The following is a 21,916-nucleotide window of genomic DNA, read 5'->3' on the forward strand; positions in this document are numbered from 1 at the left end:
AGCATATATTAGCTTAACTTAAGCACATTTCAAATTTGTAGAGTATCTACGCACTTAACTTAATATTTGAATTCAATGCGTCGCTTCTTATACTCCGAGAGAATATTCATATTTATATTTTACTTCCCTTTTATAACAGTTGGCGCATTCTCACATCTTACGGTGGTCCTCGAAAACAACTAAAATAAAAAAGTAGCATAAATAATTTTTTTTTTAATTTTCAAATTTTTTTTTTGTATTTTCTCTTAATTTTCTGGTATTTAAACTAAATAGGTTTGTAAATGATAGACAAGCTAGAGTTCTTTTAAATTTTTAAATCTTCGTTAACAATAAGTATATTTATATACAATACAATCAACAGCTCAATTGAAGGTAAAGTCTATCTAAGCTATTCTAAACACAAAGGCATGAATATTCAAATACCTTCTAAAATCATCTTACTTCATAGTATATTAACATGTTTTTATTTAAATTCTTTATTTATGGAAATTATTGCTCCTTTTTTAGTTCTTTTAAATCTCACTTTTTAACAATAATGATTATAAAGAAAAGCCTAAAGATTAAAACGAGATTGTAATTTTTTCTATATTTTTTTGGCGAATTTAAAGAAACATCCAATCAAATATTAGCATGTGAAAAAGGGATGAAGGAAGAAAAAGAAAGAGTAGCTTATTTAGAACATGAGTGTGTGAGAAAGAGAGAGAGAGAAAGAGAGAGAGAGAGAGAGAGAGAGAGAGAGAGAGAGAGAGAGAGAGAGAGAGAGAGAGAGAGAGAGAGAGAAAGATAGATAGAGAGAGAGAGCGAGAGAGAGAGAGAGAGAGAGAGAGAGAAAAGAAAGAGATGCTTAAAGAAATTCACGGTTAATTGTTCTAATGTGTGTGTATATGCTAAATGTAAACCATAAGGTTCAAACCATCATTCCACTACAGATCAGTTACACAAAATCCGTCACCAAGTCAACTTTTATGAAGAGCAAGTTTTAATTTTTCTTTTGCCTAAAAATGTGCCACATAAGGGTATTGAAAATATGTTTAGTGATAATGATTTTGATAGATGCTGTTGTCTTAAGTATGCCTAATCAAAATAAAGGTAAAGTTAATATTACAATTTTGTTGGGTTAGTATTATACCTGGGTTAGTATAATATTTACCTAAAATAAACTCCTTAAAGATTTTCTATGCTACCGATAAATAAAGCCATAATCTATAAAGATTAGTCTTGAATTTTACTTTTTGATTAAAATGAATTTAGCCTTAAGAGATCAACTTTTGCAGATGCTCCAGAAAACAAATATATTCTAGTTTTTAATTAAAGTAAAGGACTTCCATGATAATTTTCTGTCCGTCAAAGTATATCTAAATAATATGAAACTATGCATAGTTGCGTTTTAAGTTAATTTACAATACTTTATAGTTTAACTTTAGCTACTTTACATTGTTAAGAAAAGTTGATGGTTCTAAACGGATGATCCAAAAAAGTGTCCACATTCAACTAAACGTTCTGAATTTTCTCGATGTTATGCTACACTTAATTGACAGTATTTGGCTACAAATCAAAATCTTTACTATTAAGTACCTTAGAATTTAAATCATATAAATTATTCAAGAATTCTATATTCTTGCCGTTATCTTTTTTTGGCTTTTCTGTTCAGTAAAATCTCGTAAACTGGTTGACCGATTGATGCAACATTTTATAGAAATATTTGTATCAGACCAGGACATTTTTTTTTTTGGCAGATTTGTGTGTTTTGGTTTATTGGGTTCTTCATTTGATACCTCTAAAATGTTATCCTTAAATTATTATTTGAAAGGGGTTGGAGTGGGGGAGACAACCCTCCACACACCCTCTAGGCATCAACACTAGTTAAGTTAATAGAATTGATATTAATAATTGGAGAAATCTGTGAGAAACAAAGTTAGTTAGCAGTTACAACTTTCTTATGCATATCATAATATCATAAGGAACAATGATAAAGATTCTCAATAGTAAATGAAATGAAAAATTAATAAAGACACATAAGTAGCTCAACAATAGCAATTTACTATTATTTTTTTATATTAATAAAACTGTAAATTGGTATATCAACAGTAAAAATGCCGTTTGTCTACTATTTTTAACTAAATAATTTATTATTTATCTTTTCAATTTTGTGAGCTTAAATTTGTGGTTTTTTTTCTATAAATCCATCAAAATTCAACAAAAATTCGATGCTTTCCCTCAAAATGCCTTCTCGAGCATATTCTTGAAAATTAAATAAATTAAGTAATTGAAAATAAGGGGGATAGCTTAGCGCTCGATAGGTACTTTGTGGGAAAGCACCAAAATCCATATAAAATGGCTGCACTGTTTTTAAGTATCTTTTTCCCTGTTCCTAATGAAATATGTAATACATAAATTGTATTTACAAGTAAACGATTACTACTGCATTTCACTTACTTAATAGTCGATTCATATCGTATAATTGAAAAATATAAATCTTAATTCCTATTCCCATTATCGGAATTGCATTTTAAATGGCCCAATTGCAAAAAAAACATTTTAATACAATTTTCCTCTTTATTCTTATTTTATAGCACTGATACTTTTTAATTTAACATGAGTATTTGTACAAATAAGTTTACAAATATACTGCTGTATAAGAATAGGCTATACATTTTTTTGTGTAAATTCCCCTAATCATTAGGTATATTTTGGCATTAAACAGCATTGGTAAGTCATATTGCTTTCTAGCAGAATTTGTTATATTTGTGTTAATAAACGTTCAAATAGCTTTACTACTATTCTGCTATAAACATCATGTATAAATTCCGTTAATTACTGTTCTAAAGTTTACTGTTCTTTTTGATTATTTTTGTTGGCCAATTATAGCTGCGCTTACCATGACAACACTAGGATTGTTTATTCTAAATTTATGATTACTCTTCAATAATTTGTCTAATAATGTTACACATGTTATAGAAAAAAAATTATGTTTATGGATTTAATTATAATTATAAACCTTATTACATAATACATAATAAACTTTAAACATGGCTGCTATAATGTTAAGAAGACGGGTTAACGATGAAAGATACATTAAAAGATTGTTGTATATTAAAAAAAAACTTTACGCCGCGCATCTTTAAGGGTGTAAAAACCTTATTGCATAATAAACTTTAAACATGGCTGCTATAATGGTAAGAAGACGGGTTAACGATGAAAGATACATAAAAAGATTGTATGTTTAAAAAAACTTCACTTAGCTTTAAGGGTGTAAAAATAAATATTTCGTATCACATAGGAAGCATGTTTGTCAGAGTCAAAACAGCTATAAAACAGTTGAATAAATTAACTAGTTCTTTTCAGATAAGTTTTGTAAATTTCTTGGGTGGTATACGGCTATTTATCCCCTCCCTAAAACGAGGAATCCCTTATAGACTAAAGGACCCACAGGGACAAGTCATAAAATGATGTAATCTATAATACAAAGTAGCTTGATGTCTGTCCGTCCGTCTGAAGCTTAAGATCGGTAACCACTGAACCGATCGATTCTACCCCCCCCCCAAAAAAAAAAATCACTCCCCCATTTTTTTTGTAGAAGATTTCCTTGGTCCTTCTTATTTTTTATTTTTTTTTTTTACGAATTTCACCTTATTTTTTTATCATCTCTTGGGGCAAAGCCCCTAGAGGCTAGGGGCGAAGCTGCTAGTACTATAATATAAAGTAATAAGGTTTTTTTGTTTTTAGTCTAGAATCTCGATGAGTACTGAACCGATTGAGTTCTCCATTTAATTATAGCTTCACATAGTTCCCAGATTGGTTTTAAGCTCTTTCCTTTTAAGATTTAAGTCTTGGGATGGTTTTATGTTTTTTTTAAATCTTCGAATATAGGGCCCCTGGATGGATGCTAAGGTGCAGCCACTAGGATAAAGATCTTAATGCCAAGGGTAGAACCATTAAATGAAATATTCAATAGTTAATTTTAATGACACAAATAAAAATTCCAATTAAAGCTAATTAAATGTTTAAAATTTTTATTTCTGTCTAAGAAAAAAAAAGTTTATAGAGCAATTAATACAGTATTAAATTCTACATAAAAATACTAATTACAAACCAACATCTAAAGAGAATAATACAATTTTTTTTCAATCCGCATTTCCTGATTTACTGACACCTGAGGCATTTTTTCTGGTAAAAACAATTGAACATTTTTTAAAACTTTAAAAATATTCCAGAAGGTGTCCATTTAAAACCACAATAGAATTTTTTGTATGAATGGAGTATACAATACAAAGTTACTATGTATGAACTAAATTGCAACTTTCTTGTTTGTTGGCTGATATTGATCATTTAAAAAGATGATATGTCTTTAGAAGTAAATTTATACATTATACATTCCTAGTTATGAAATATTTGTAGGGAATTAAGTCGTGCTAAAGCTAAAAATTTACATTAGTGTACAAACACTGAATACGGATATTGATAATTAAAGAAGAAGCAAAAAATAAACAATTGTTTTACGATGGTTCCTTTTAGAATTTAGATTTGAATAATATATCTTAAAGTGATTTTATATTTTAGAAGGTAATTTTATTCCTATTAATAATTGCATAGTCATAGTAAAGAAATGTCAAAGATTAAATATATATTAAGATCAGATTTAAAAGCTTTAAAATATTAGCTCTAAAATCTAAACATCCAAAAAGGCAAAGCTTTAAATTTGCATAAATTGAAAATTGATTTTTAACTTTTATTCTAAGCAACTTATGTTTAGATCTCTTCTTAATTTGTCAATAGTTTATGAAGATGTAATTATTTTATCCATTTTTTCGGAGGAACAACGGTCATATTTTACATAGAGTGCCTTAAAAATAAAGTTTTTACATAAATTCGTATTTTTGATCATCATCAATTTTTAATATTGAAATTATGTATTATCAATCAATTTATTATTACTTGAATATTGCACCAAATTTTCATGTACTCCTATAAAATGATACTCACAGCTGGCTAAAATTAGGATACCCACGTCAACCCCTGCTTACCCCATCCCCTGCAATCCTACTAAATGAACGACTGACCAATAAATGAGGTTCATAAGGTTAGCAACCAATATTGACGACAAATTTTCCCCTATCAATATATCCAAGTATATATCCATTTATAAATTCGTGGTAAAACTATTTAAAACACAGCATAAAATATTTTCAAAGAAGTTGTATCAACTTTTTTTTTTATAGCTAGCCGGTCCTTTTAGTAAGTAGTAGATGTAAAATTTTTCATAGAATTCAGATATGCAATCGGTTTTTTTGTAGACCTCTTATTTTTTAAGTAATTTAAGTTTAAAAAAAAAATAATTAAGTCGGTTTTAAGGTACTAAAACGCAACAAAATAAAAGAAGAAAATGGCCAGTAAGAACAAAAATAGTAAGATCTTTAATTTGACACCTTACTTTTAAAATTCTGTTGAGTAATTATTGAAAAAATCTATTTTTTTAACCTCGGTTTAATAAAAACTTTAGACCTAAATATTTTCTCAAACAGACATAAAAAACATGGGTTCATATATACCTTTAGAATCAGAAAAATATTACGAATCCATTGTAAGCAAAATTGAAAAAAAGTAAAAAAATAAAAAGATATAAATATGGCCAATTGTATTTTTTGTTCTGGCAACACTATCATCTTCCCTTTTTTACCCCCTCTTTACCCCCTCTATACCCCCTTCCCATTTTTATACCCAATTCAAAAGTTAAGACGTTGCCTGTACAATATAATATGATATTTTCATATAATTCCTTTTATTGTAGTTTATATACTATATTGTAAACTTTTTTTTTCAATTTTGCTTACAATGGATTCGTAATATTTTTCTGATTCTAAAGGTATATATGAACCCATATTTTTTTACTTGTGAAATGATAAAATTGAGTTAAAAGTTTTTATTCTCGTGGGTTTAAAAAAATCGATTTTTTCAATAATTACCTGACAGAATTGAAAAAGTAAGGTGTCAAATTAAAGATCTTACTATTTTTGTTCATAATGGCCATTTTCTTTCTTTTTTTGTTGCATTTTAGTACCTTAAAATCGACTTAATTTTTTTTTTTAAAAACTTAAATTACTTAAAAAATAAGAGGTCTACAAAAAAACCGATTGCATATCTGAATTCTATGAAAAATTTTACATCTACTACTTACTAAAAGGACCGGCTAGCTATAAAAAAAAAAGTTGATACAACTTCTTTCCCAATTTGTTCCTTTTTTGCATAAGCTAAGCTTCAATTAGTTTTCAACAAGTTTTTTTTTTGCATAATTTTTGCGGTTCTCAACATACAAACACATACATAAAAACAAACAACTATCTCTCACAAACACGAATAATGATACTTAAAATAAGGAATAAAATAAAGATTTCTGAAATTTTTATATTTTTTATGGGACATTGATACCTATGTTTTATTTTACTTTGAATTTATGGTAAATTATTATTATTATTCTATAAATTATTGATTTTTAAAGAATGCAAAATTATTTATGTATATTTTCTTTTTTTAGCGAACATTGAAATTTTAAAATTTTGAATGTATGTTAAAACATTAAAGCAATAAGCATATAAGATATTTTTCGTAGGTATCATATTAACCACCAAAAATAAGTCATATTTTGATAAAATAACAGATTTTTATAAGAACCATGAAAAAACTTGTCTTCATGTTCTTTCTTACAGTGTTTGTCTAAATCTGTGAGATTTTAAAGAATATTCGTCATGTTGTCAGATTTAGCACCATGTTACTGCTTCTTACGTAAAATTTGACCACACACATACGGTGTTATAGTTTATGTTTAAGTAACAAATAAGTTTAGCAGGTACGTACGAGGTGGGTGGTAACGGGTTGTATACCTTACCCCCACAGAAAATTTTGGATACATATATATTTTTGACATTTTGCCCACAAAATGTGAAGATGCATCATTTTTTGAGAGGGGAACCTCACCCTCCCAAGAGAAATCGTCTATAATTTTCATTTATTCATTTTTAAAACTAAAATCCAAAGAGGTGGGTCGATCATCACTGCTCCATAGAAAGGCCCACAGAGGCCTCTAGTGACCGCTAGTAAATTTAAAAGTTATAGATTTTTTATGAATAAATGTAGCAAGAGGTAAATTTCGCTATTTACATTCTAACGCACTGTTATGGAATTTTTTGAAAAAAGTTTATAAGTGCAAATAATTTGAGTAAAACAATTACAATATAGACAAGGATTGCAATTGCATTTGTATTCATATCTTATAAACAACTAGCGGCTACGCCCCTAGAGGCCTCTAGTGGCACTTTAAATGTTTTTGTTGTTAAAGTCTCTATACGATAATTCTTTAGTACGATACCTCTTTATTTTACGTTGAAGTCTACCCTATTAAAATTTTTTTCGAATTTTTTGTCATTTCTCTTGGGAGAGTGGTGGTACCCTCCCCCAAAATAGTTATAAACCTTCCCGGGACACATGAGAATCTACCCTGTTAAGGAGAACCCGATCGGTTCAGCGGTTAGCAAGATCCTTCGGTACACACAGACACACACACAAACAAACATCCTGTTACTTTAGTATAAGGATAACATTTGATCCTTAAATGAGGACATTGACAAAAACAAAAAGCAAAACAGAACTGAAAACAAAACTTATTTAGATTTATTAGGTATGATGTATTCAGAATCAATCAACCGTCAATCTCAAAAGAAGCTACAGACTGACTAGTGGAAGTACAGACAGAAATTTTGAATGACAGTGAAGCTTCGCTACCAATAATGTAATTTTGTTCATTTCCTACTCTTTAGTTCTCATAAAGTTTCCACGCAAATCAAAATGTTGGATAGAAAAGTTAAGGGTAAGGTCAATTACAAATCGATCATTGGTATAATTTCTTAATTCTGTTGTTTAAATGTTATTAAAACATATGCTATCTAAATTTATTAACGTTGCCTAGATAAGGAAAAATACATGTTAATGTCTTTAAAATCAATAATATTTCTTTCATGATTCTTTTCATTATATATAAAATCAGAGTAATATTATATTTTAAAAACCAAAGTATTTTATGGGTAGGGAAAGCAGAAGAACAGGAAAATCACCCCAAGATTTAAACTTAAAATTCAAATAACCTTATGCCATCCTGAGACCTATGTGAAGATTCCACAAAATAAAGAACTCAATCGGTTCTGTAGTTATCGAAATCTTAAGCTACAGCCAAAAATAACCCTCATATTATAAGATAAAATCCGCCACTATATTCCCTTAAAAGCACAACCTTGTCGGTCCAGAGGTTACCGAGATCTTAAGCTTTAAACAGACGGACAGATAGACATCGTACTACTTTGTATTATAGATTTTATACATAAATATTTTCTATCTGTCATTTTCATCTCACTCAAGCTATTCAAACAACAAGAAAGCAACAACAACAACTCCAAACACTTTTTTTTGCAATTTTTCGGAAAAATTGCATATTTAAATTTGATCAGAATCCTTCAAGAAGATTATCGTAGTGTATAATAATGATAAAATAAGTAACAAATATTTTTTCCTGACCTCTATAAAAGGTTAAGTACAAACTTTTGAAGCTACCCTATAACTTATTTTTTTTGTGATTAGAATAAATAATTTCTAGTTATCAGAAGGCTCTAAATTGATTTGGCTTATTCTATCGTTTATCATCCTATTTCATAAAGTTTAAGTTTAACACTTATTTTGTTTCTACATTGAATTCTTTTTATGGTTTTAGGCTATTTTTTAAATATTCGCACAATAGAGCCCTTAGATGCTAGAGGCACAGTATTCTTGAACACACTTTAAAAGTCTGTTTTTCTTCCATATTTGAAATTGAGGTGCGCTACATCGAAAGTATGGTTGGTTATCCTTGTTTGCTAAAATGCAGTTAAAGGCAGTGAAGCAAAGACAGTTTCATTGGTTGTTGAATATTTTGAAAATTTGTTTATATCAAGAGAAGGATGAAAAAATATGTAGCATCAAAGATCAAATAAGTGTTGCTTTGCATTTTTATAGAAATATCAAAAAGCTTAAACAATTATTGAAATAATATGTTTTCTAACTTAAAATACAGTTTCTTTATTTTTAAATAAACAGATATTCAATCACTATTTAGATTATCATGTTGAACATTAATTGAATAAATACACAATCAATTTTTTTAACATTGAATTATCCTTTTTAGCCCTATAATTAATTGTTCTACTAAAGATCTTACTAAAGCACTTGATTTTGTGATTATAGACTTTTCCTTCAAAAGAAAGTTTAGCAAAACAAGGATGACATCATCCATAAAAGCGAAGCTATGAAACAGTAGAAAAAACGGACATTAACACTTGGAGAGTGTCAGAACTGAATAATCTCAATATAAATTAATAAAAGTTAAAGATTGTAAGTAAATTTATTAAAAAACTGCTTAAATACAGGATAATTTTAAGGATATGCTTGGATATTATTTAAGGACATGCTTACATTTTAGGACTTGATTATAGAGATGCTTCGCTTATAATATTATATTTGTTGTTATAGGACAATTCTAACCTGTTTAAGTTAACGAAAAGAGCTAACTGTCTGTGACGTACGGACGGACGGATCGACCCTAATGATAGAAAAGCTTCTCGTTTAAAAATGTAATTTTGCAAAGAAGTATCCTATAAAGAATTAGGAAGACAATAATTTATTGATATTATTGATTAATTATCAATAATTAAGTATCTATGAAACTTAAACAGAATCTGTTATTAAGCATCCTTGGACTTTTTTTTACAGTTGCTGAGATGGACACTTTTCATTTCTTGAAAAGGATATTCAGAGATAAATATTTCTTTATGTAAAAAAAATCTATACATGTTCATTATGAGGTTATAATTTTTGTCATTTGTAAATGCAACAAAATGAAGTTCAGATAAATATTATAGTTTTGATTTAAAATGTTTTATGTTTAAAATGTGTTAGAAAATTAGGAGGTTACACTTATTTTGCTCGATCGAAAATGCAATAACATTGAAGTAATTAATAATACATAATTTTTAATGGAAGAGAATCATATTCAATCTCCCAACTATTTATTTGACTTCATTTGATACAATATTGTTGTCGTTAATTATAAATCAACAAAATTGTCCTCTCTTTCACACACAAAATATTTTTACCGCAAACATCTTTTTATCATGAATGATAGGGAGTAGGAAAAGACATTTTGGTCGGACAGACGGACAAAGATCTATATGATAAATTGATTAAAATCATTTAAAACGATTCTAGTCGCAATTCTAAGTAATTTTTAGTGGATTTTTAAAATCCGCCAATAAAGAAAAAAACCTTACTATACTATTTATAGAGTTTTAAAGTTACAAAAAAAATTAAATTATGGAAATCCTTTTATTTCCTGATTTTCTCATGTCTAAATATATCCTGACATCCTTTGATTGATATTCAATTTTATTTTCATTTTTACAAAGCTTTCATTACACGGAAAAAATGCTTTTACTTTCTATGAAAATATTCATCAGATTTTTCTCATAAACGGTTTATTTACAGTTAAGATTTGAATTTAGAAATAAAATGGCTTAAAACCATTCCAGGACCTACATAAAGCTTATATAAGACAAAAAAAACCGTACTAATAGGTTTACTATTTATAAACTTAAAAAGTAATGGTTTGAAAATAATTGTATAAAAAATAAATTAATTTGCTATAAATAAGTGGTTAAACCTATTTCCCCTAGGCAAGTGGTAATTGCCTTTTAGTCTCTTTTTAAAACGTACTATTGATGATTTGTCTGAACTTTATGCTTACTTTGATATATATATTTATATGCCATATATATAAGTCTTTATAGCAGTCATAAGATTAAAAATGTTATAAAGTTTGCTTTCTGAAAGTATAGATTTTATTTAATTTTGCATTTGAATTTCCAATTAGTGAACAAAAATTATTTTTTTTTGTGATTTATTCCATTCGAAAAAGTTTTAATTGTTCAATATTTTTGTTTTGTTAAAAAGTGTTTCTTCAATAAAAAAACACAAATTTGTCAATAAGTAGCACTGGGACAACAAGTTCACAATCTATTCGCTGGTTTGCCTATTTTTGACGTAGTGTAACTAATAATACTATTACTAATCATTTGCAAATTATTAAAAATTATATAAAAAAATTATTTATTTAACTTAAAAATCAAAAGTTGTTGCTTTTTGAAAGCTAAAAACTTTAGAGTGACACATTACATATTTTCCTTCTGGGATGGTGTGAACATTGGGTTTTATATTAAACTGGTCCCCATTTTTGGGGACCTTTTTTGAATTGTAATTGGTTGGTTCAATAAGTCGAGTGTCCAAACGTTTCAACCCCTAATCATAATCTACAGTAGGTGTAACTGTGTTTATCATCATTGGGAATATACAGCAATTTATCGGCCATTGTCTTATCCCTTTAGATCCCCGATTCTTGATATGCCATAATTGTATACACTGACAATCATGCAAGCATTGTCAACCTCTGGCTTCTTGGTTTAATTACTGAAAAAAAATGTGACATTGGCACGGACATTTGTTTTTCAATGTTTTAACCTATATAAAAAATACTAATTATCAACTCTGATACAAGAAAATGGAATGGTCCTTTCGCACAAAGTGCCTGCTTAGCACTTATATTCCCCTCCCCCCCTTTCTTATTTCTGAAGTATATCTATAATACAATGTAGAATGATGTCTGTCCGTCTATCCGTCTGTCTGTCCCTTAAGATCTCGGTAACCACTGAACCGATCGGATTCTACTCTTCAGGGTATATACCTATTGGTCCTGTGGTGGTTTTAAGCTATTTTCTTGGGGGTGGGACACCCCCAACCCTCCAAAAAATGAAATTCCCCCCCCCTCAACAACAAAAAATTGAGGGGGGAGCGGATGATTCGCAGCATCCGAATTTTTTTATTTTTATTTTTTAGTTTTTCAAAAACTACCTCAATGGGCAAAGCCCCTAGAGGCTTGGGACGAAGCCGCTAGTTTATTATAAGGTAGGGGTAGTTTTTTGGGGCTACCCAGTACCCAATATTACCTAACCTAACCTGAACTAAATAGAAGTAAACACACAATTTAAACTGCACTAATGATATTTTCGACAGTTTATATAAAAGATAGGGGGGGGGGGGGGGTATCAGTACGAAACAAGGTACTTTGTGTGATCGAGCCAATAGAATAAATAAAATAAACATTAAACTCTATAAAAACGAATATGTTCTTAGGTTTATATTTTATCCAAATTTGAATATGAATATTGAATAACAATAGTTTTTAAAGTAAACGAATACCCAAAATAAATGAATAACACTTTGCTGTTGTTTTATAATAAAAAAATCTATGGTTATAAGATTCTCATTAAGAAATTTTATCTGTTTTGTCTAATTTATAATAATTTATAAATAAAAATATAAACGCAAACTTCTATTTTTGAAATATAAGGGCTACATATCATTTAAAGACAATTGGTCTGAAAACTCAAACCAAATTCATATTAGTTAAGGTCATTTTATGTTTACATTAAAACCATTCTGGTTACTTTTTTTGCCTTTTTGATCAACTTTTATCTTTAATACACAGCAATAATCTTTTTACCGCAATTTTAATGAAATTTTGACAGAATGTTCAATAATTTGAATTGATTTCAATGCATATTTTTTAATCTGCCAATGCAAATATTTTTTATAAGTTTGTTTCTTGGTTAATATAAAATTATTTCTTGAAGGTCATGGTTTTTATGAATACTCGACAACAGCCCATCTTAAGCACATCTCGTTTGAAGCTGAGAATTATTAAAAAATAACGTTTGATGGCCCACTAGCGGTTCAAACTACCAAAATAAGTGCGGCTGAACTAAAAATAATTATCTGCTAACCGCTGAACCGATTCAATTTACCTTCTCATAGAAACTAGAAAGGTATATAATAAATATTTGGTGAGAGGTCTCCACCACCCTACCAAGATAAATCGAACCTCCCCTCCCAATGATGTTTTCTTTTTCTTTTTTAAAACAAATATTGAAAATAAGGGGACCGACTCTCCCTCCCTTTTCCATCACAATTGTCTCTAGAGGCCTTTAGGAGTGAAGTCACTAATATGTAAAATAAATCAACTAATTAGACAAAAATAAAGTGACATATGTACATTATCATTGAATAAATTAGAGCTATAGTAAGGAAATCATTAAAACAATAAAAACTAGGATAATAATGTCCATTTGTAGCACAGCAATAACAACCTTATAACATTTAGTAAAAAATCTTTTAGAAAACTGAAAAAAAAATCAATTCCAGTTTTGTTGGTTCCGCGGGGCTGAAGGCCAAGGCAAACTAAATAGGAATTCTTTATGTTTTATTTCTTCATTTTTCGTAGTAACTTTTTATAATTTGATTTTACTGAATCAGATTCGAAGCCGTACTGACACAATTGATGTTGTAACCCACAGAGCCAAGTTATAGAGTAGCTTTGCTACTAATAAAAAAACATTATAAAACAATTAAAGATAATTTATTCGGACAAATCATTTTATGTAAATATTAAATTGTTTTATCAACTTCAAATCAAAAAGAATTATGGTTAATTCATAATGATTAAGAGTAGCTAACATTCTTCACATACCTTATTTGTTGGTAAGATTTTAAAGCTACGTTACTTATCTATTCGTTTGATTGTATGCCAAACATAAACACAAATTTTGTAAAAGGAAAAAAGTTAATAAAAAAGAATCTGCCTTTATTTCTTATCTACTTCAAAATTAGTCCTTATAGCGACCTCATACCACCCCCACTACCTTTGTTTTGAAAGAGATTAAAATTAAAAATAATGGGGATGGTTTCTATAGTCGTTCGTCCGTTTGAGGAAAACCGCCTCAAAATTGCTTTGATTAGATATTGTCGTCTTTTATTTGTTCTTTATACTTATCTGATACAAAAATCTTTTAAAACTAAAAAAAATGTATTTGAATTCATTCTTTAGCTTTGGCTTTTCTGGATGTTGTCATTTTTTATTCCTTTGATATCATAAGCTTCATAAGATATAAGTATTATCTATGGAACAACGGGAAAAGACAATGGCCTCTAAATTGATATACATCCCCAATGATGATAAACAAACCCCCTCTGTAGATTATATTTAGTGGTTGAAACGTGGGGACACTCAACTCATTAAACTAACCAATTAAAATTCAATCAAAGTCCCGAAAGTTAAGTCAACGAATAAGAAAATGTTATCAAAAAATTTAGGGAACTAATCTAATAAACAGTCCAATGTCCCCTCCCTCCCTGATAGTAATAGCTGCAAACAAAAGAAAATGTTTACATTGCGTGATGATCTCATTTAAATACTTGGAAAATAATCCGGAAATATGGGATCATAAGAAACCAGGAAGATTTAATATTTATTTCAATTGTTGTCAATAAGAGTAATGCTTGTTAATTTTATGTGCACGAGTCAGTGTTTATACGATAATGTAAATAAGAAAATATCGACATAACAAGTGCAGCAATAACTAGCAGTAACAATACCTTCAATTAATTAAAGTTAAGCAATTTTTGAACTTTAAGGTCATTTATTTTTATTTTTTTCCCCATGTATTCCGAATAACATATCCCCATCGGAGAGACAAACGGACGGACATGCAGACATCGTATTCTTTGTGTTAAAAAGACTTAACTGGTTTATGATGATAATAAATAAAAACGCTTTATGACATACATATTTAGTAACTGTGCAATATTAAGTGTAATGTTTACAGACATATCCTAGTAATTAAGCCAGCAGTGAGATCTTTAACTACAAACAGACAGAAATGCTTAACGTTATTACAGAAACACCCACAACAACAATAAAAAAAGTGAGCTAGACAGCCTGATCAACAAAATATATAATTTTCCAAGTGAATTTTCTAAACAGATTTGACCTTATATTTATTGAAGCATCATTTCTCAGAATTACACCAACACTTTTTATTTTCATAAGATTAAAATGATGCTAATCTTTTATTTTGTACATAAATATCAATGAAAGAAAAATGGTGCTTTCCCTCAATGTGTAGCTAGCACAGAAACTCCTTAATTTCTCCATAAGTTTTTTCTTTTCTTTTCTTTGTGCCAAAGCCATGCTCTTACCTAACATAGCCTAGCTTGAGTTGAATAATACAGACTAATCCTAATATGTTCTGCAAACTCAATTTTCATAAGAAAAATAAGTTTTCAGCAAAAAAAAGTGTAGCAACGGATTAAGGTGGCCTGTGTGTTACCTTTTGCAGCGCTACCTATTTTTTTCATATTGTCCTTGCGATTTTAGATAACATTTGTAACTAGAACAACACAAAAACAAACATGAATATTTAATTGCATAGGGCAACTGTCAACAATTTAATTAATAAAAAAAATTCTGAATAAAACCGAGGAATAAATTAGATATCTAATGAACAGTGCTGTCAAAGATTTATAAATGACCAGACAACAAACTTTTTAGGACTTCTTTGCACATGAAAAATTGCACATGATATCCTTAAACTTAAAGGGACGGAGATGATATTTGGGTGTAAATTACACTGGTACCCAAAGTTTATGAATCTTTTTTATTAGCCCTAAAAACTTTGGATACTTTTTATTGTATTTTGATTGGTTGTTTCCAAATTAGATGCTTCCAAACCTTTTAACCAATAATTTACAGAAAGGGTAATATTGTTTATCATCATTGAAGATGTAAAACAATTAATCGACCACAGTCTTATCCCTTAACATACTTGCTTTAATGAACACAAATGATTAGCCCAGGCGTTTATTAGACCTTTTGTATCATTTGCACCTTTTGTACTATTTTTCTACAGGAATCTTTGTCACTCTCCTTTAAGTACATAAAATGTGTCATATGGTATGTGAGGCTAGGGGACACAATGTTCTGTGATCCGTAGTGTCGCAGTGTCATGTATGTATGCACAGCAACATTTTTATTTGCATATTTTGCCAAATAAATTGATTATTGTGTTGCTTCTGTTGGTCAAACAGCAGTGTTGTTTTATTGTTTTTTTTGTGTTCTTTCAAAACAACAAAAATTTATTTTAAAAAATTTGTTTTAAGTGGTAATGTTATTTTCATATTTCTTTAATGAACCAACTTTTATGCACTTCTTTTATATTAGGTTATAAAAGGGTAATTGTAGCCCAATTGGGTTTGAACTCATGTCTTTCAATTGAATACAATTTTAAAATTGTGCTCTAGGGAGGGTTTTAGGCTATTTAGAAGAAAGTGCGATATCCCCTCACCCTTCCTGGAGAATTTCCCCCGAAACAAGTTGCATGACAATATTTATTTTAGATGAGTCAACAGAAACCAAGAATATAAACAAGGACAACAATAATGAAGGTGGGGTGGATGATATCAAACGATATAAATCAGCTGATGCAGCGGGAGATGGATTTTTCTATAATAACTCTGTCATAGGAATGTAAATATACAAAAGATATGAATTTGAAACTTTTTTTTAGCGGAATGTTTATTTATCGCATCTTATAATATACAGTTTTTGTAAAATAAAAAAATTTTTAACCAATTTCTGTATTATTGGGCCAAAGTGTCTGAAGGCCCTGAATAATAAAACAGGCACTAATATTTATTAATTTTTTCATTGAAAAAGTGTTCTAATCCAGCTTAAATTAACCTTAAATTATTTCTTATCATTACATTTACTGAATATTCACATTTAAAACAAATATAGTTGTAGCTGATGAATCTGGAGAAGAGAATACTTGGTCACCAGAATTAAGTAAGAATTTTTGAGAAATCTAAATCTGAAATGGTTATAAAACGTGAATATTGTGACAATTCAGGTTGCTAATATAGTCCTCAGACAATGGTCAATACCGATCTCCATAGTCAAAGGAGGGGTTGGGTCAATGTCATTAGGGGTCAGGGCTTTATCGTTATATTAGCCAGCTGGGAGAAACATTTTATTCATGGTATGCAAAAACCTCTCACAATATCCACTTATATTATATCCACCAAAACATAGCTTCTCTACAAATTTCAATTTAATATATTTAACAGTTTAAAAGATCTAAAAGACAAGAATAATTAATTTAATAATCGTGTAAAATAAACTTAGTAACAATTTTTTTTAGTTTTAAAAGGATTGAAGTTTCCAAGCTCAAAAAATCCAAATAACAAGTTTCAGGTAAAAATCTAAATACTTACTTTTTAAAGCAATCTTTATATTATGAGTTATACGCATGGATGTTTCTCTAAACATATGGTAGATCTAGATTCTTACTCAGTAAACTGGACCAATAAGAACAAAGAGAAGGAACAATCCGGACATTATATTGCTAATAGTTTTATTGTTGCAGGGATCAAGTATATTGGACACATTGAGTAGTTTTCTCGGGGGTGGATCTAAAGCTAAACCATCAGACCTGTACCAAGCTGCTTTACATCCATTCATGGCCACCAAGGGACAGAATAATAAGAGACAACCCCTTCCTGCACAATCCAAGGCACCTGCTAAGGTAAATGTTATCATTTACCCGCCAATTGGCGGTTTCCCTTGAAGTGCCAAAACATATCCCTTCTATATGGAAATTAAGTGAAAAAAAGGTTGGGAAGTAGATTTTTCTCTTTAGGGTAAGTTATATTAGGAATAGGGAAGCCCCGCATGGTTAGACACCCCCCCCCCCCGTGATAAGGCATGAAGAAAAATATCCTTCAAATTGTTTTCAATTTATTCTAAAAATAAGGAGAGGGGAGGGTTATTTTTATATTATATTATATATATATCGATTTTAGGAAGCTGAATCAACAGTGAACCTAAAGAATCCATTTATGCCAAGTTTTGAGCCATTTCAGCTGGATCCATTCTCTTTAAATCAAGTAGGACCCAACAATGATGGGAAAGATAATGATGTGAAAAGTAAGTTATTCAAATTGATTAATAAACAAAAACCCATTTAACCCTTTACAGTCGGGCCCCTTGCCGCACCTGAATCAGTCGGGGGGGGGGGGGGGGCGTTCAACGCCCCCCCTTATTATCTCAGTTCCTATTAGAGCTAGAGGGCTAAATTTTTTTGTGCAAGTCCCCTGTTTGATAATGAATTTCCGACCTTTTATAAGTCTAAGTCAATTTTCGCTTCCTTCACCCTTTTATTTAACAACCTTTGTTTTTAGGTCCTTTTTTACTTAAAAATTTCAAACGGCTGTAATTTTCTTATTTTTGAAGCTAGAAGAAAATTTTTTTTCCAGAAAATGTTTATCTTTATGTAAATTTTACATTAGAAATATCAAAATATAAATTTTAGCGGCCGCAGCTGTACTTGGCAGCTGCCAGCCGCCGCAGTCGGCGGTCGGCGAGAAAACGGCGGCGGATCTTCATGAAATTTTAATACGTTATGAAGACATGTAAGAAAAGCTTAAGTTTAAACTTTGAAGTCTCTAAGTCAAAAATTGCGGCCACAGGAGCCGTTTAAAGATTTCTGGAGACCTGGAGGATAAGGACCTGCAGGATTATACCTGGAACCTGAAAGTGACTTGAACACCTGTATTTTATACAGTATGACCCTCGAAAAAGTATCTTTTAGGGTATACAGCCCTTATTTCTTAATGTATCATCAAAAATAGCATATATCCGTGTTCTCTGTACATTTCCGCACAAGCATATATAAAAAAATTAATTTTACCTCCATTAACACTGGAGATTTTTAGAGCTAAAGTTTTAAAAAAGTAACATAAATTGACTTTTTTAGCAAAATTAAGATAGAAATCCTATTATTTTTGTTACTAGCAGAAACTTTATACAAAAATGAAACAAAAAATTTAGGTTTTAAGTTAAAAGCATTTTTTTACACATATTTTTTGAGTGTTTTTTGTGTAATGATAGTTTGAAAAACTTACTTATGAGGCAAAATTGTTTTAGATTAAAATACCAAATAAATCTTTATGAATATAGCAGGAATATTGTTTTTGTTTCATAATCCTAACTTTAATAACAAAAAAGTTATAAGGAAAATAAAATTACATTATAATGATTTTTTAGTCTAAAAAGCTTAATTAACCCCCTATTAAGTGATTGAGATGTCAAAAAAGGGGGCGGAGTAACTGTCACAATTAATCCTTTTCATAAATAAGGGTAAGTAAATAGTCTGAAATTTGCAAATAATCAATTCATTCAGTAGTATTTTTGCCTGTAAAAATTTATATTTTTTGGTGGAATAAAAAAGAAATAATTAGTTACTTTGTTTTTCTTTGTTTATCATTCTTCAGTTACCAGAAAGACATAATATAACCATCCAAAAATAGTGGGGAAAAAAAATTCTTTTCTCAGTCACTTTTTCAAAACTTTAGCTCTAAAAATCTCCGGTGTTAATGGAGGTAAAATTAAATTTTTTTATATATTTTTGTGTGGAAATGTACAGAGAACAAGGACATATGCTATTTTTGATGATACATTAAGAAATAAGGTCTGTATACCCTAAAAGATACTTTTTCGAGGGTCATACTGTATAAGGATGTACTACTAGAGGATTTTTTAGTATTTTGGTATGATAAAATGCTTTGTTTTAGTCAAAAAAATATTTTTGCTCTTTACCTGGATGACCCTGCCAGATTTGCTGGCATCCTGTGCCCGCCAGGATGGAGATATTCAAAAAATTCCAACTCTCAGTTATGTGTCATACCCATACTTAAAAAGTCAAGCAGTTTGGGCTCTTCATCTTTCACACACAGAAAATGAGATAGAAAAAACCGGATGGGGGGGCGTTCAACGCCCCCCCCCCCCGACCGTTAAGGGTTAAGAGAAATAAGAGAAAGGCCTCTAGGGAGTAGCCAGTCTAGTATACAGTAGCCAAGTTATTCTGCATATTTTATTTTTCAGTACTTCCGTTCGTCTGGCGCGCATGGATGGGATGGTTACGATGGATAAGTTCTGTATGATCAAAACAGCTTTTATGCAATTTCAATAAAAGTCACCATCCCCCTAAATTAACTTCTGTGGAACTTATTCTGTTGACTGTTTTTGATAACTCTGTGTTAATCTACGCTATTTATGGATATATCCTTGCTAAACAAGGGTATAAAATGCTGTAAGAGCATTACAAAATATTGTATAAGCAACTTTTAAAAAATTATTAAAAATTATTTATTTTAGATAATCAACAAAATTCAGTAGATGAACAAAATCAACAATCTACAGAATATTATTATTATTATGACGATGACAGGAATAGTTTTTGTGTCATTTCATTTTTGTACAAACTTCGAATTAATTTATACAGATTTATGTACAATTAATGATAACGGTATATTTAAGGATAACAACATCCATTAAAGAAAGGACAAACGAACAATAGCTCTTGTAGAGTGTCAAAAAAGCTCAATAATGAAACTTTATTTGTAAGTCTAAAAAAATTGTACATAAATTTGTTGCATAATTGCGTATATGGGATACTGTTACATTTTAAGACATGGATATAAAGATGCTTTACTTTTAAAATATTGTATATAATTGTTCATATAATACGGATCAACCATTATTATAGAACAACTACGTCTTTAGAAATATTTTATCAAAAGAAATTATTTTATTCTTTTATACAAAGTTAAGTTATTTTAATGAACACGTAAAAATCTTCGAACCAAATTGTACAAATAAGACAAAACTATTTGTTCTACAGTTATGGTTATGCAGAATTTATGAACCAGCCACAATATCAGAATGAAAAGCCAAGTCCACAGGCATCAAGTTTATTATACAAGGCTGACAACATTTTTAAAGGCGAATCTTAAAAATAAGAAAAAATATGGACGTATTTCCCTTGAATTTTATATTTATACAACATTAGGTGCTTGGCCAATAAACCACACCCCTTATTTTAATAAAAATATATATTAGACTTTGCGTAGTGTTTTGCCATATGGGATCCTATCCTTGCTGGGCTTTAAAAACCTGTACTTAACCTAGCCTAACCTAAATTAAGCATTAATAATATATGTTCTTTTAAATTCGTTTGTGGTCAATATCACAAACATCTTTTAATAATGAGATAATAATAATATATGTATCTTGATAGGAATACCAGTACAATGAGATGCAAAGTAGCAGACCTCCATTCCAGTTTATTGAACCTCAACCTCAGGTCAATTGTAATCGAATAATTTTCATTCTTCATTTTTGTATGATAAATTAAAAACTGAGGACTTTTTTGGACACTAGAATTAATCAGTAAATTTGGCAGGAATGTTGGATAAATTGGATTATGAATTATACTGGTACCCAATGTTGAATAAACAATAACTTTTATCTTTTGGTTTAAAACTTTGGGAATCTTTATTGGGTTCTACTAACTTTCTTCGTCTAAATATTTCCAAAATTTTTACATGCACACAGAAGATGTTTTTTTATATCGTTATTGGGAATCAGATTATCGCTCATTGTCTTATCTTTAGGGAAATTAGATAGTGTAGGAACCATGTTTCGTAGATAGGTTCACCTCCAAGGAGTACTTTTCATATTTAGAACTTTTTAACATAAGATATGGAATAAACAACAAAACAAATTTCTATTATTCATTAATAATAATTACAACTGACATGATAAAAAAAGGCAAATGCGCAAGTCCAAAAGCAACAAGAAGATAAAATGAACATGGCTAGCGTGGATGAACAAGTTATCAAGGATAAAACACCTCAAGAAGCACAAACAGGAATTGATAATTTGATAAATTAGGACCATTTCGATTGCAAGAATTTCTTTTAAAAAAGGAAAAAAATATTTATTTTACTTCTAAAGTTTTAAAAAGAAACACTACTCTGTAATTAATGTATGTCAGTCCTTGTGTTTTACTGATGATGCATGCCTAAAATTATTTACTTTTATGTCTTTTTTCAT

At 29.6% G+C, this 21,916-nt stretch overlaps 1 protein-coding gene across 1 annotated transcript; it reads left to right on the plus strand.

Moving 5' to 3' along the window:
* Positions 1-801: 801 nt before the first annotated feature.
* Positions 802-21,754, plus strand: LOC145314831 (uncharacterized). The gene is made up of 10 exons (XM_080154911.1): positions 802-1,089; positions 16,360-16,481; positions 16,756-16,807; positions 17,163-17,215; positions 17,388-17,546; positions 17,824-17,947; positions 20,177-20,276; positions 20,703-20,763; positions 21,099-21,164; positions 21,632-21,754. Exons 1-10 carry the CDS (start codon positions 1,002-1,004, stop codon positions 21,752-21,754), a joined length of 948 nt encoding a protein of 315 aa, XP_080011037.1. The 5' UTR covers positions 802-1,001.
* The last annotated feature ends 162 nt before the right edge of the window (positions 21,755-21,916 follow it).

The sequence above is a fragment of the Acartia tonsa genome, chromosome 3 (genome assembly GCF_053477335.1).
Source record: "Acartia tonsa isolate MP-2025a chromosome 3, ASM5347733v1, whole genome shotgun sequence".
Classification (NCBI taxonomy): Eukaryota; Metazoa; Arthropoda; class Copepoda; order Calanoida; family Acartiidae; genus Acartia; species Acartia tonsa.

What these genes read in the sequence shown, in the direction of transcription:
- LOC145314831 (XM_080154911.1), top strand. Translation starts at nt 1,002, where the DNA reads ATGTGCCACATAAGGGTATTGAAAATATGTTTAGTGATAATGATTTTG. An exon ending in TTTTGTGTCATTTCATTTTT is followed by an intron (nt 20,277 to 20,702) that starts GTACAAACTTCG and finishes TTTGTTCTACAG; the next exon opens with TTATGGTTATGCAGAATTTA. An exon ending in TTATTGAACCTCAACCTCAG is followed by an intron (nt 21,165 to 21,631) that starts GTCAATTGTAAT and finishes TGATAAAAAAAG; the next exon opens with GCAAATGCGCAAGTCCAAAA.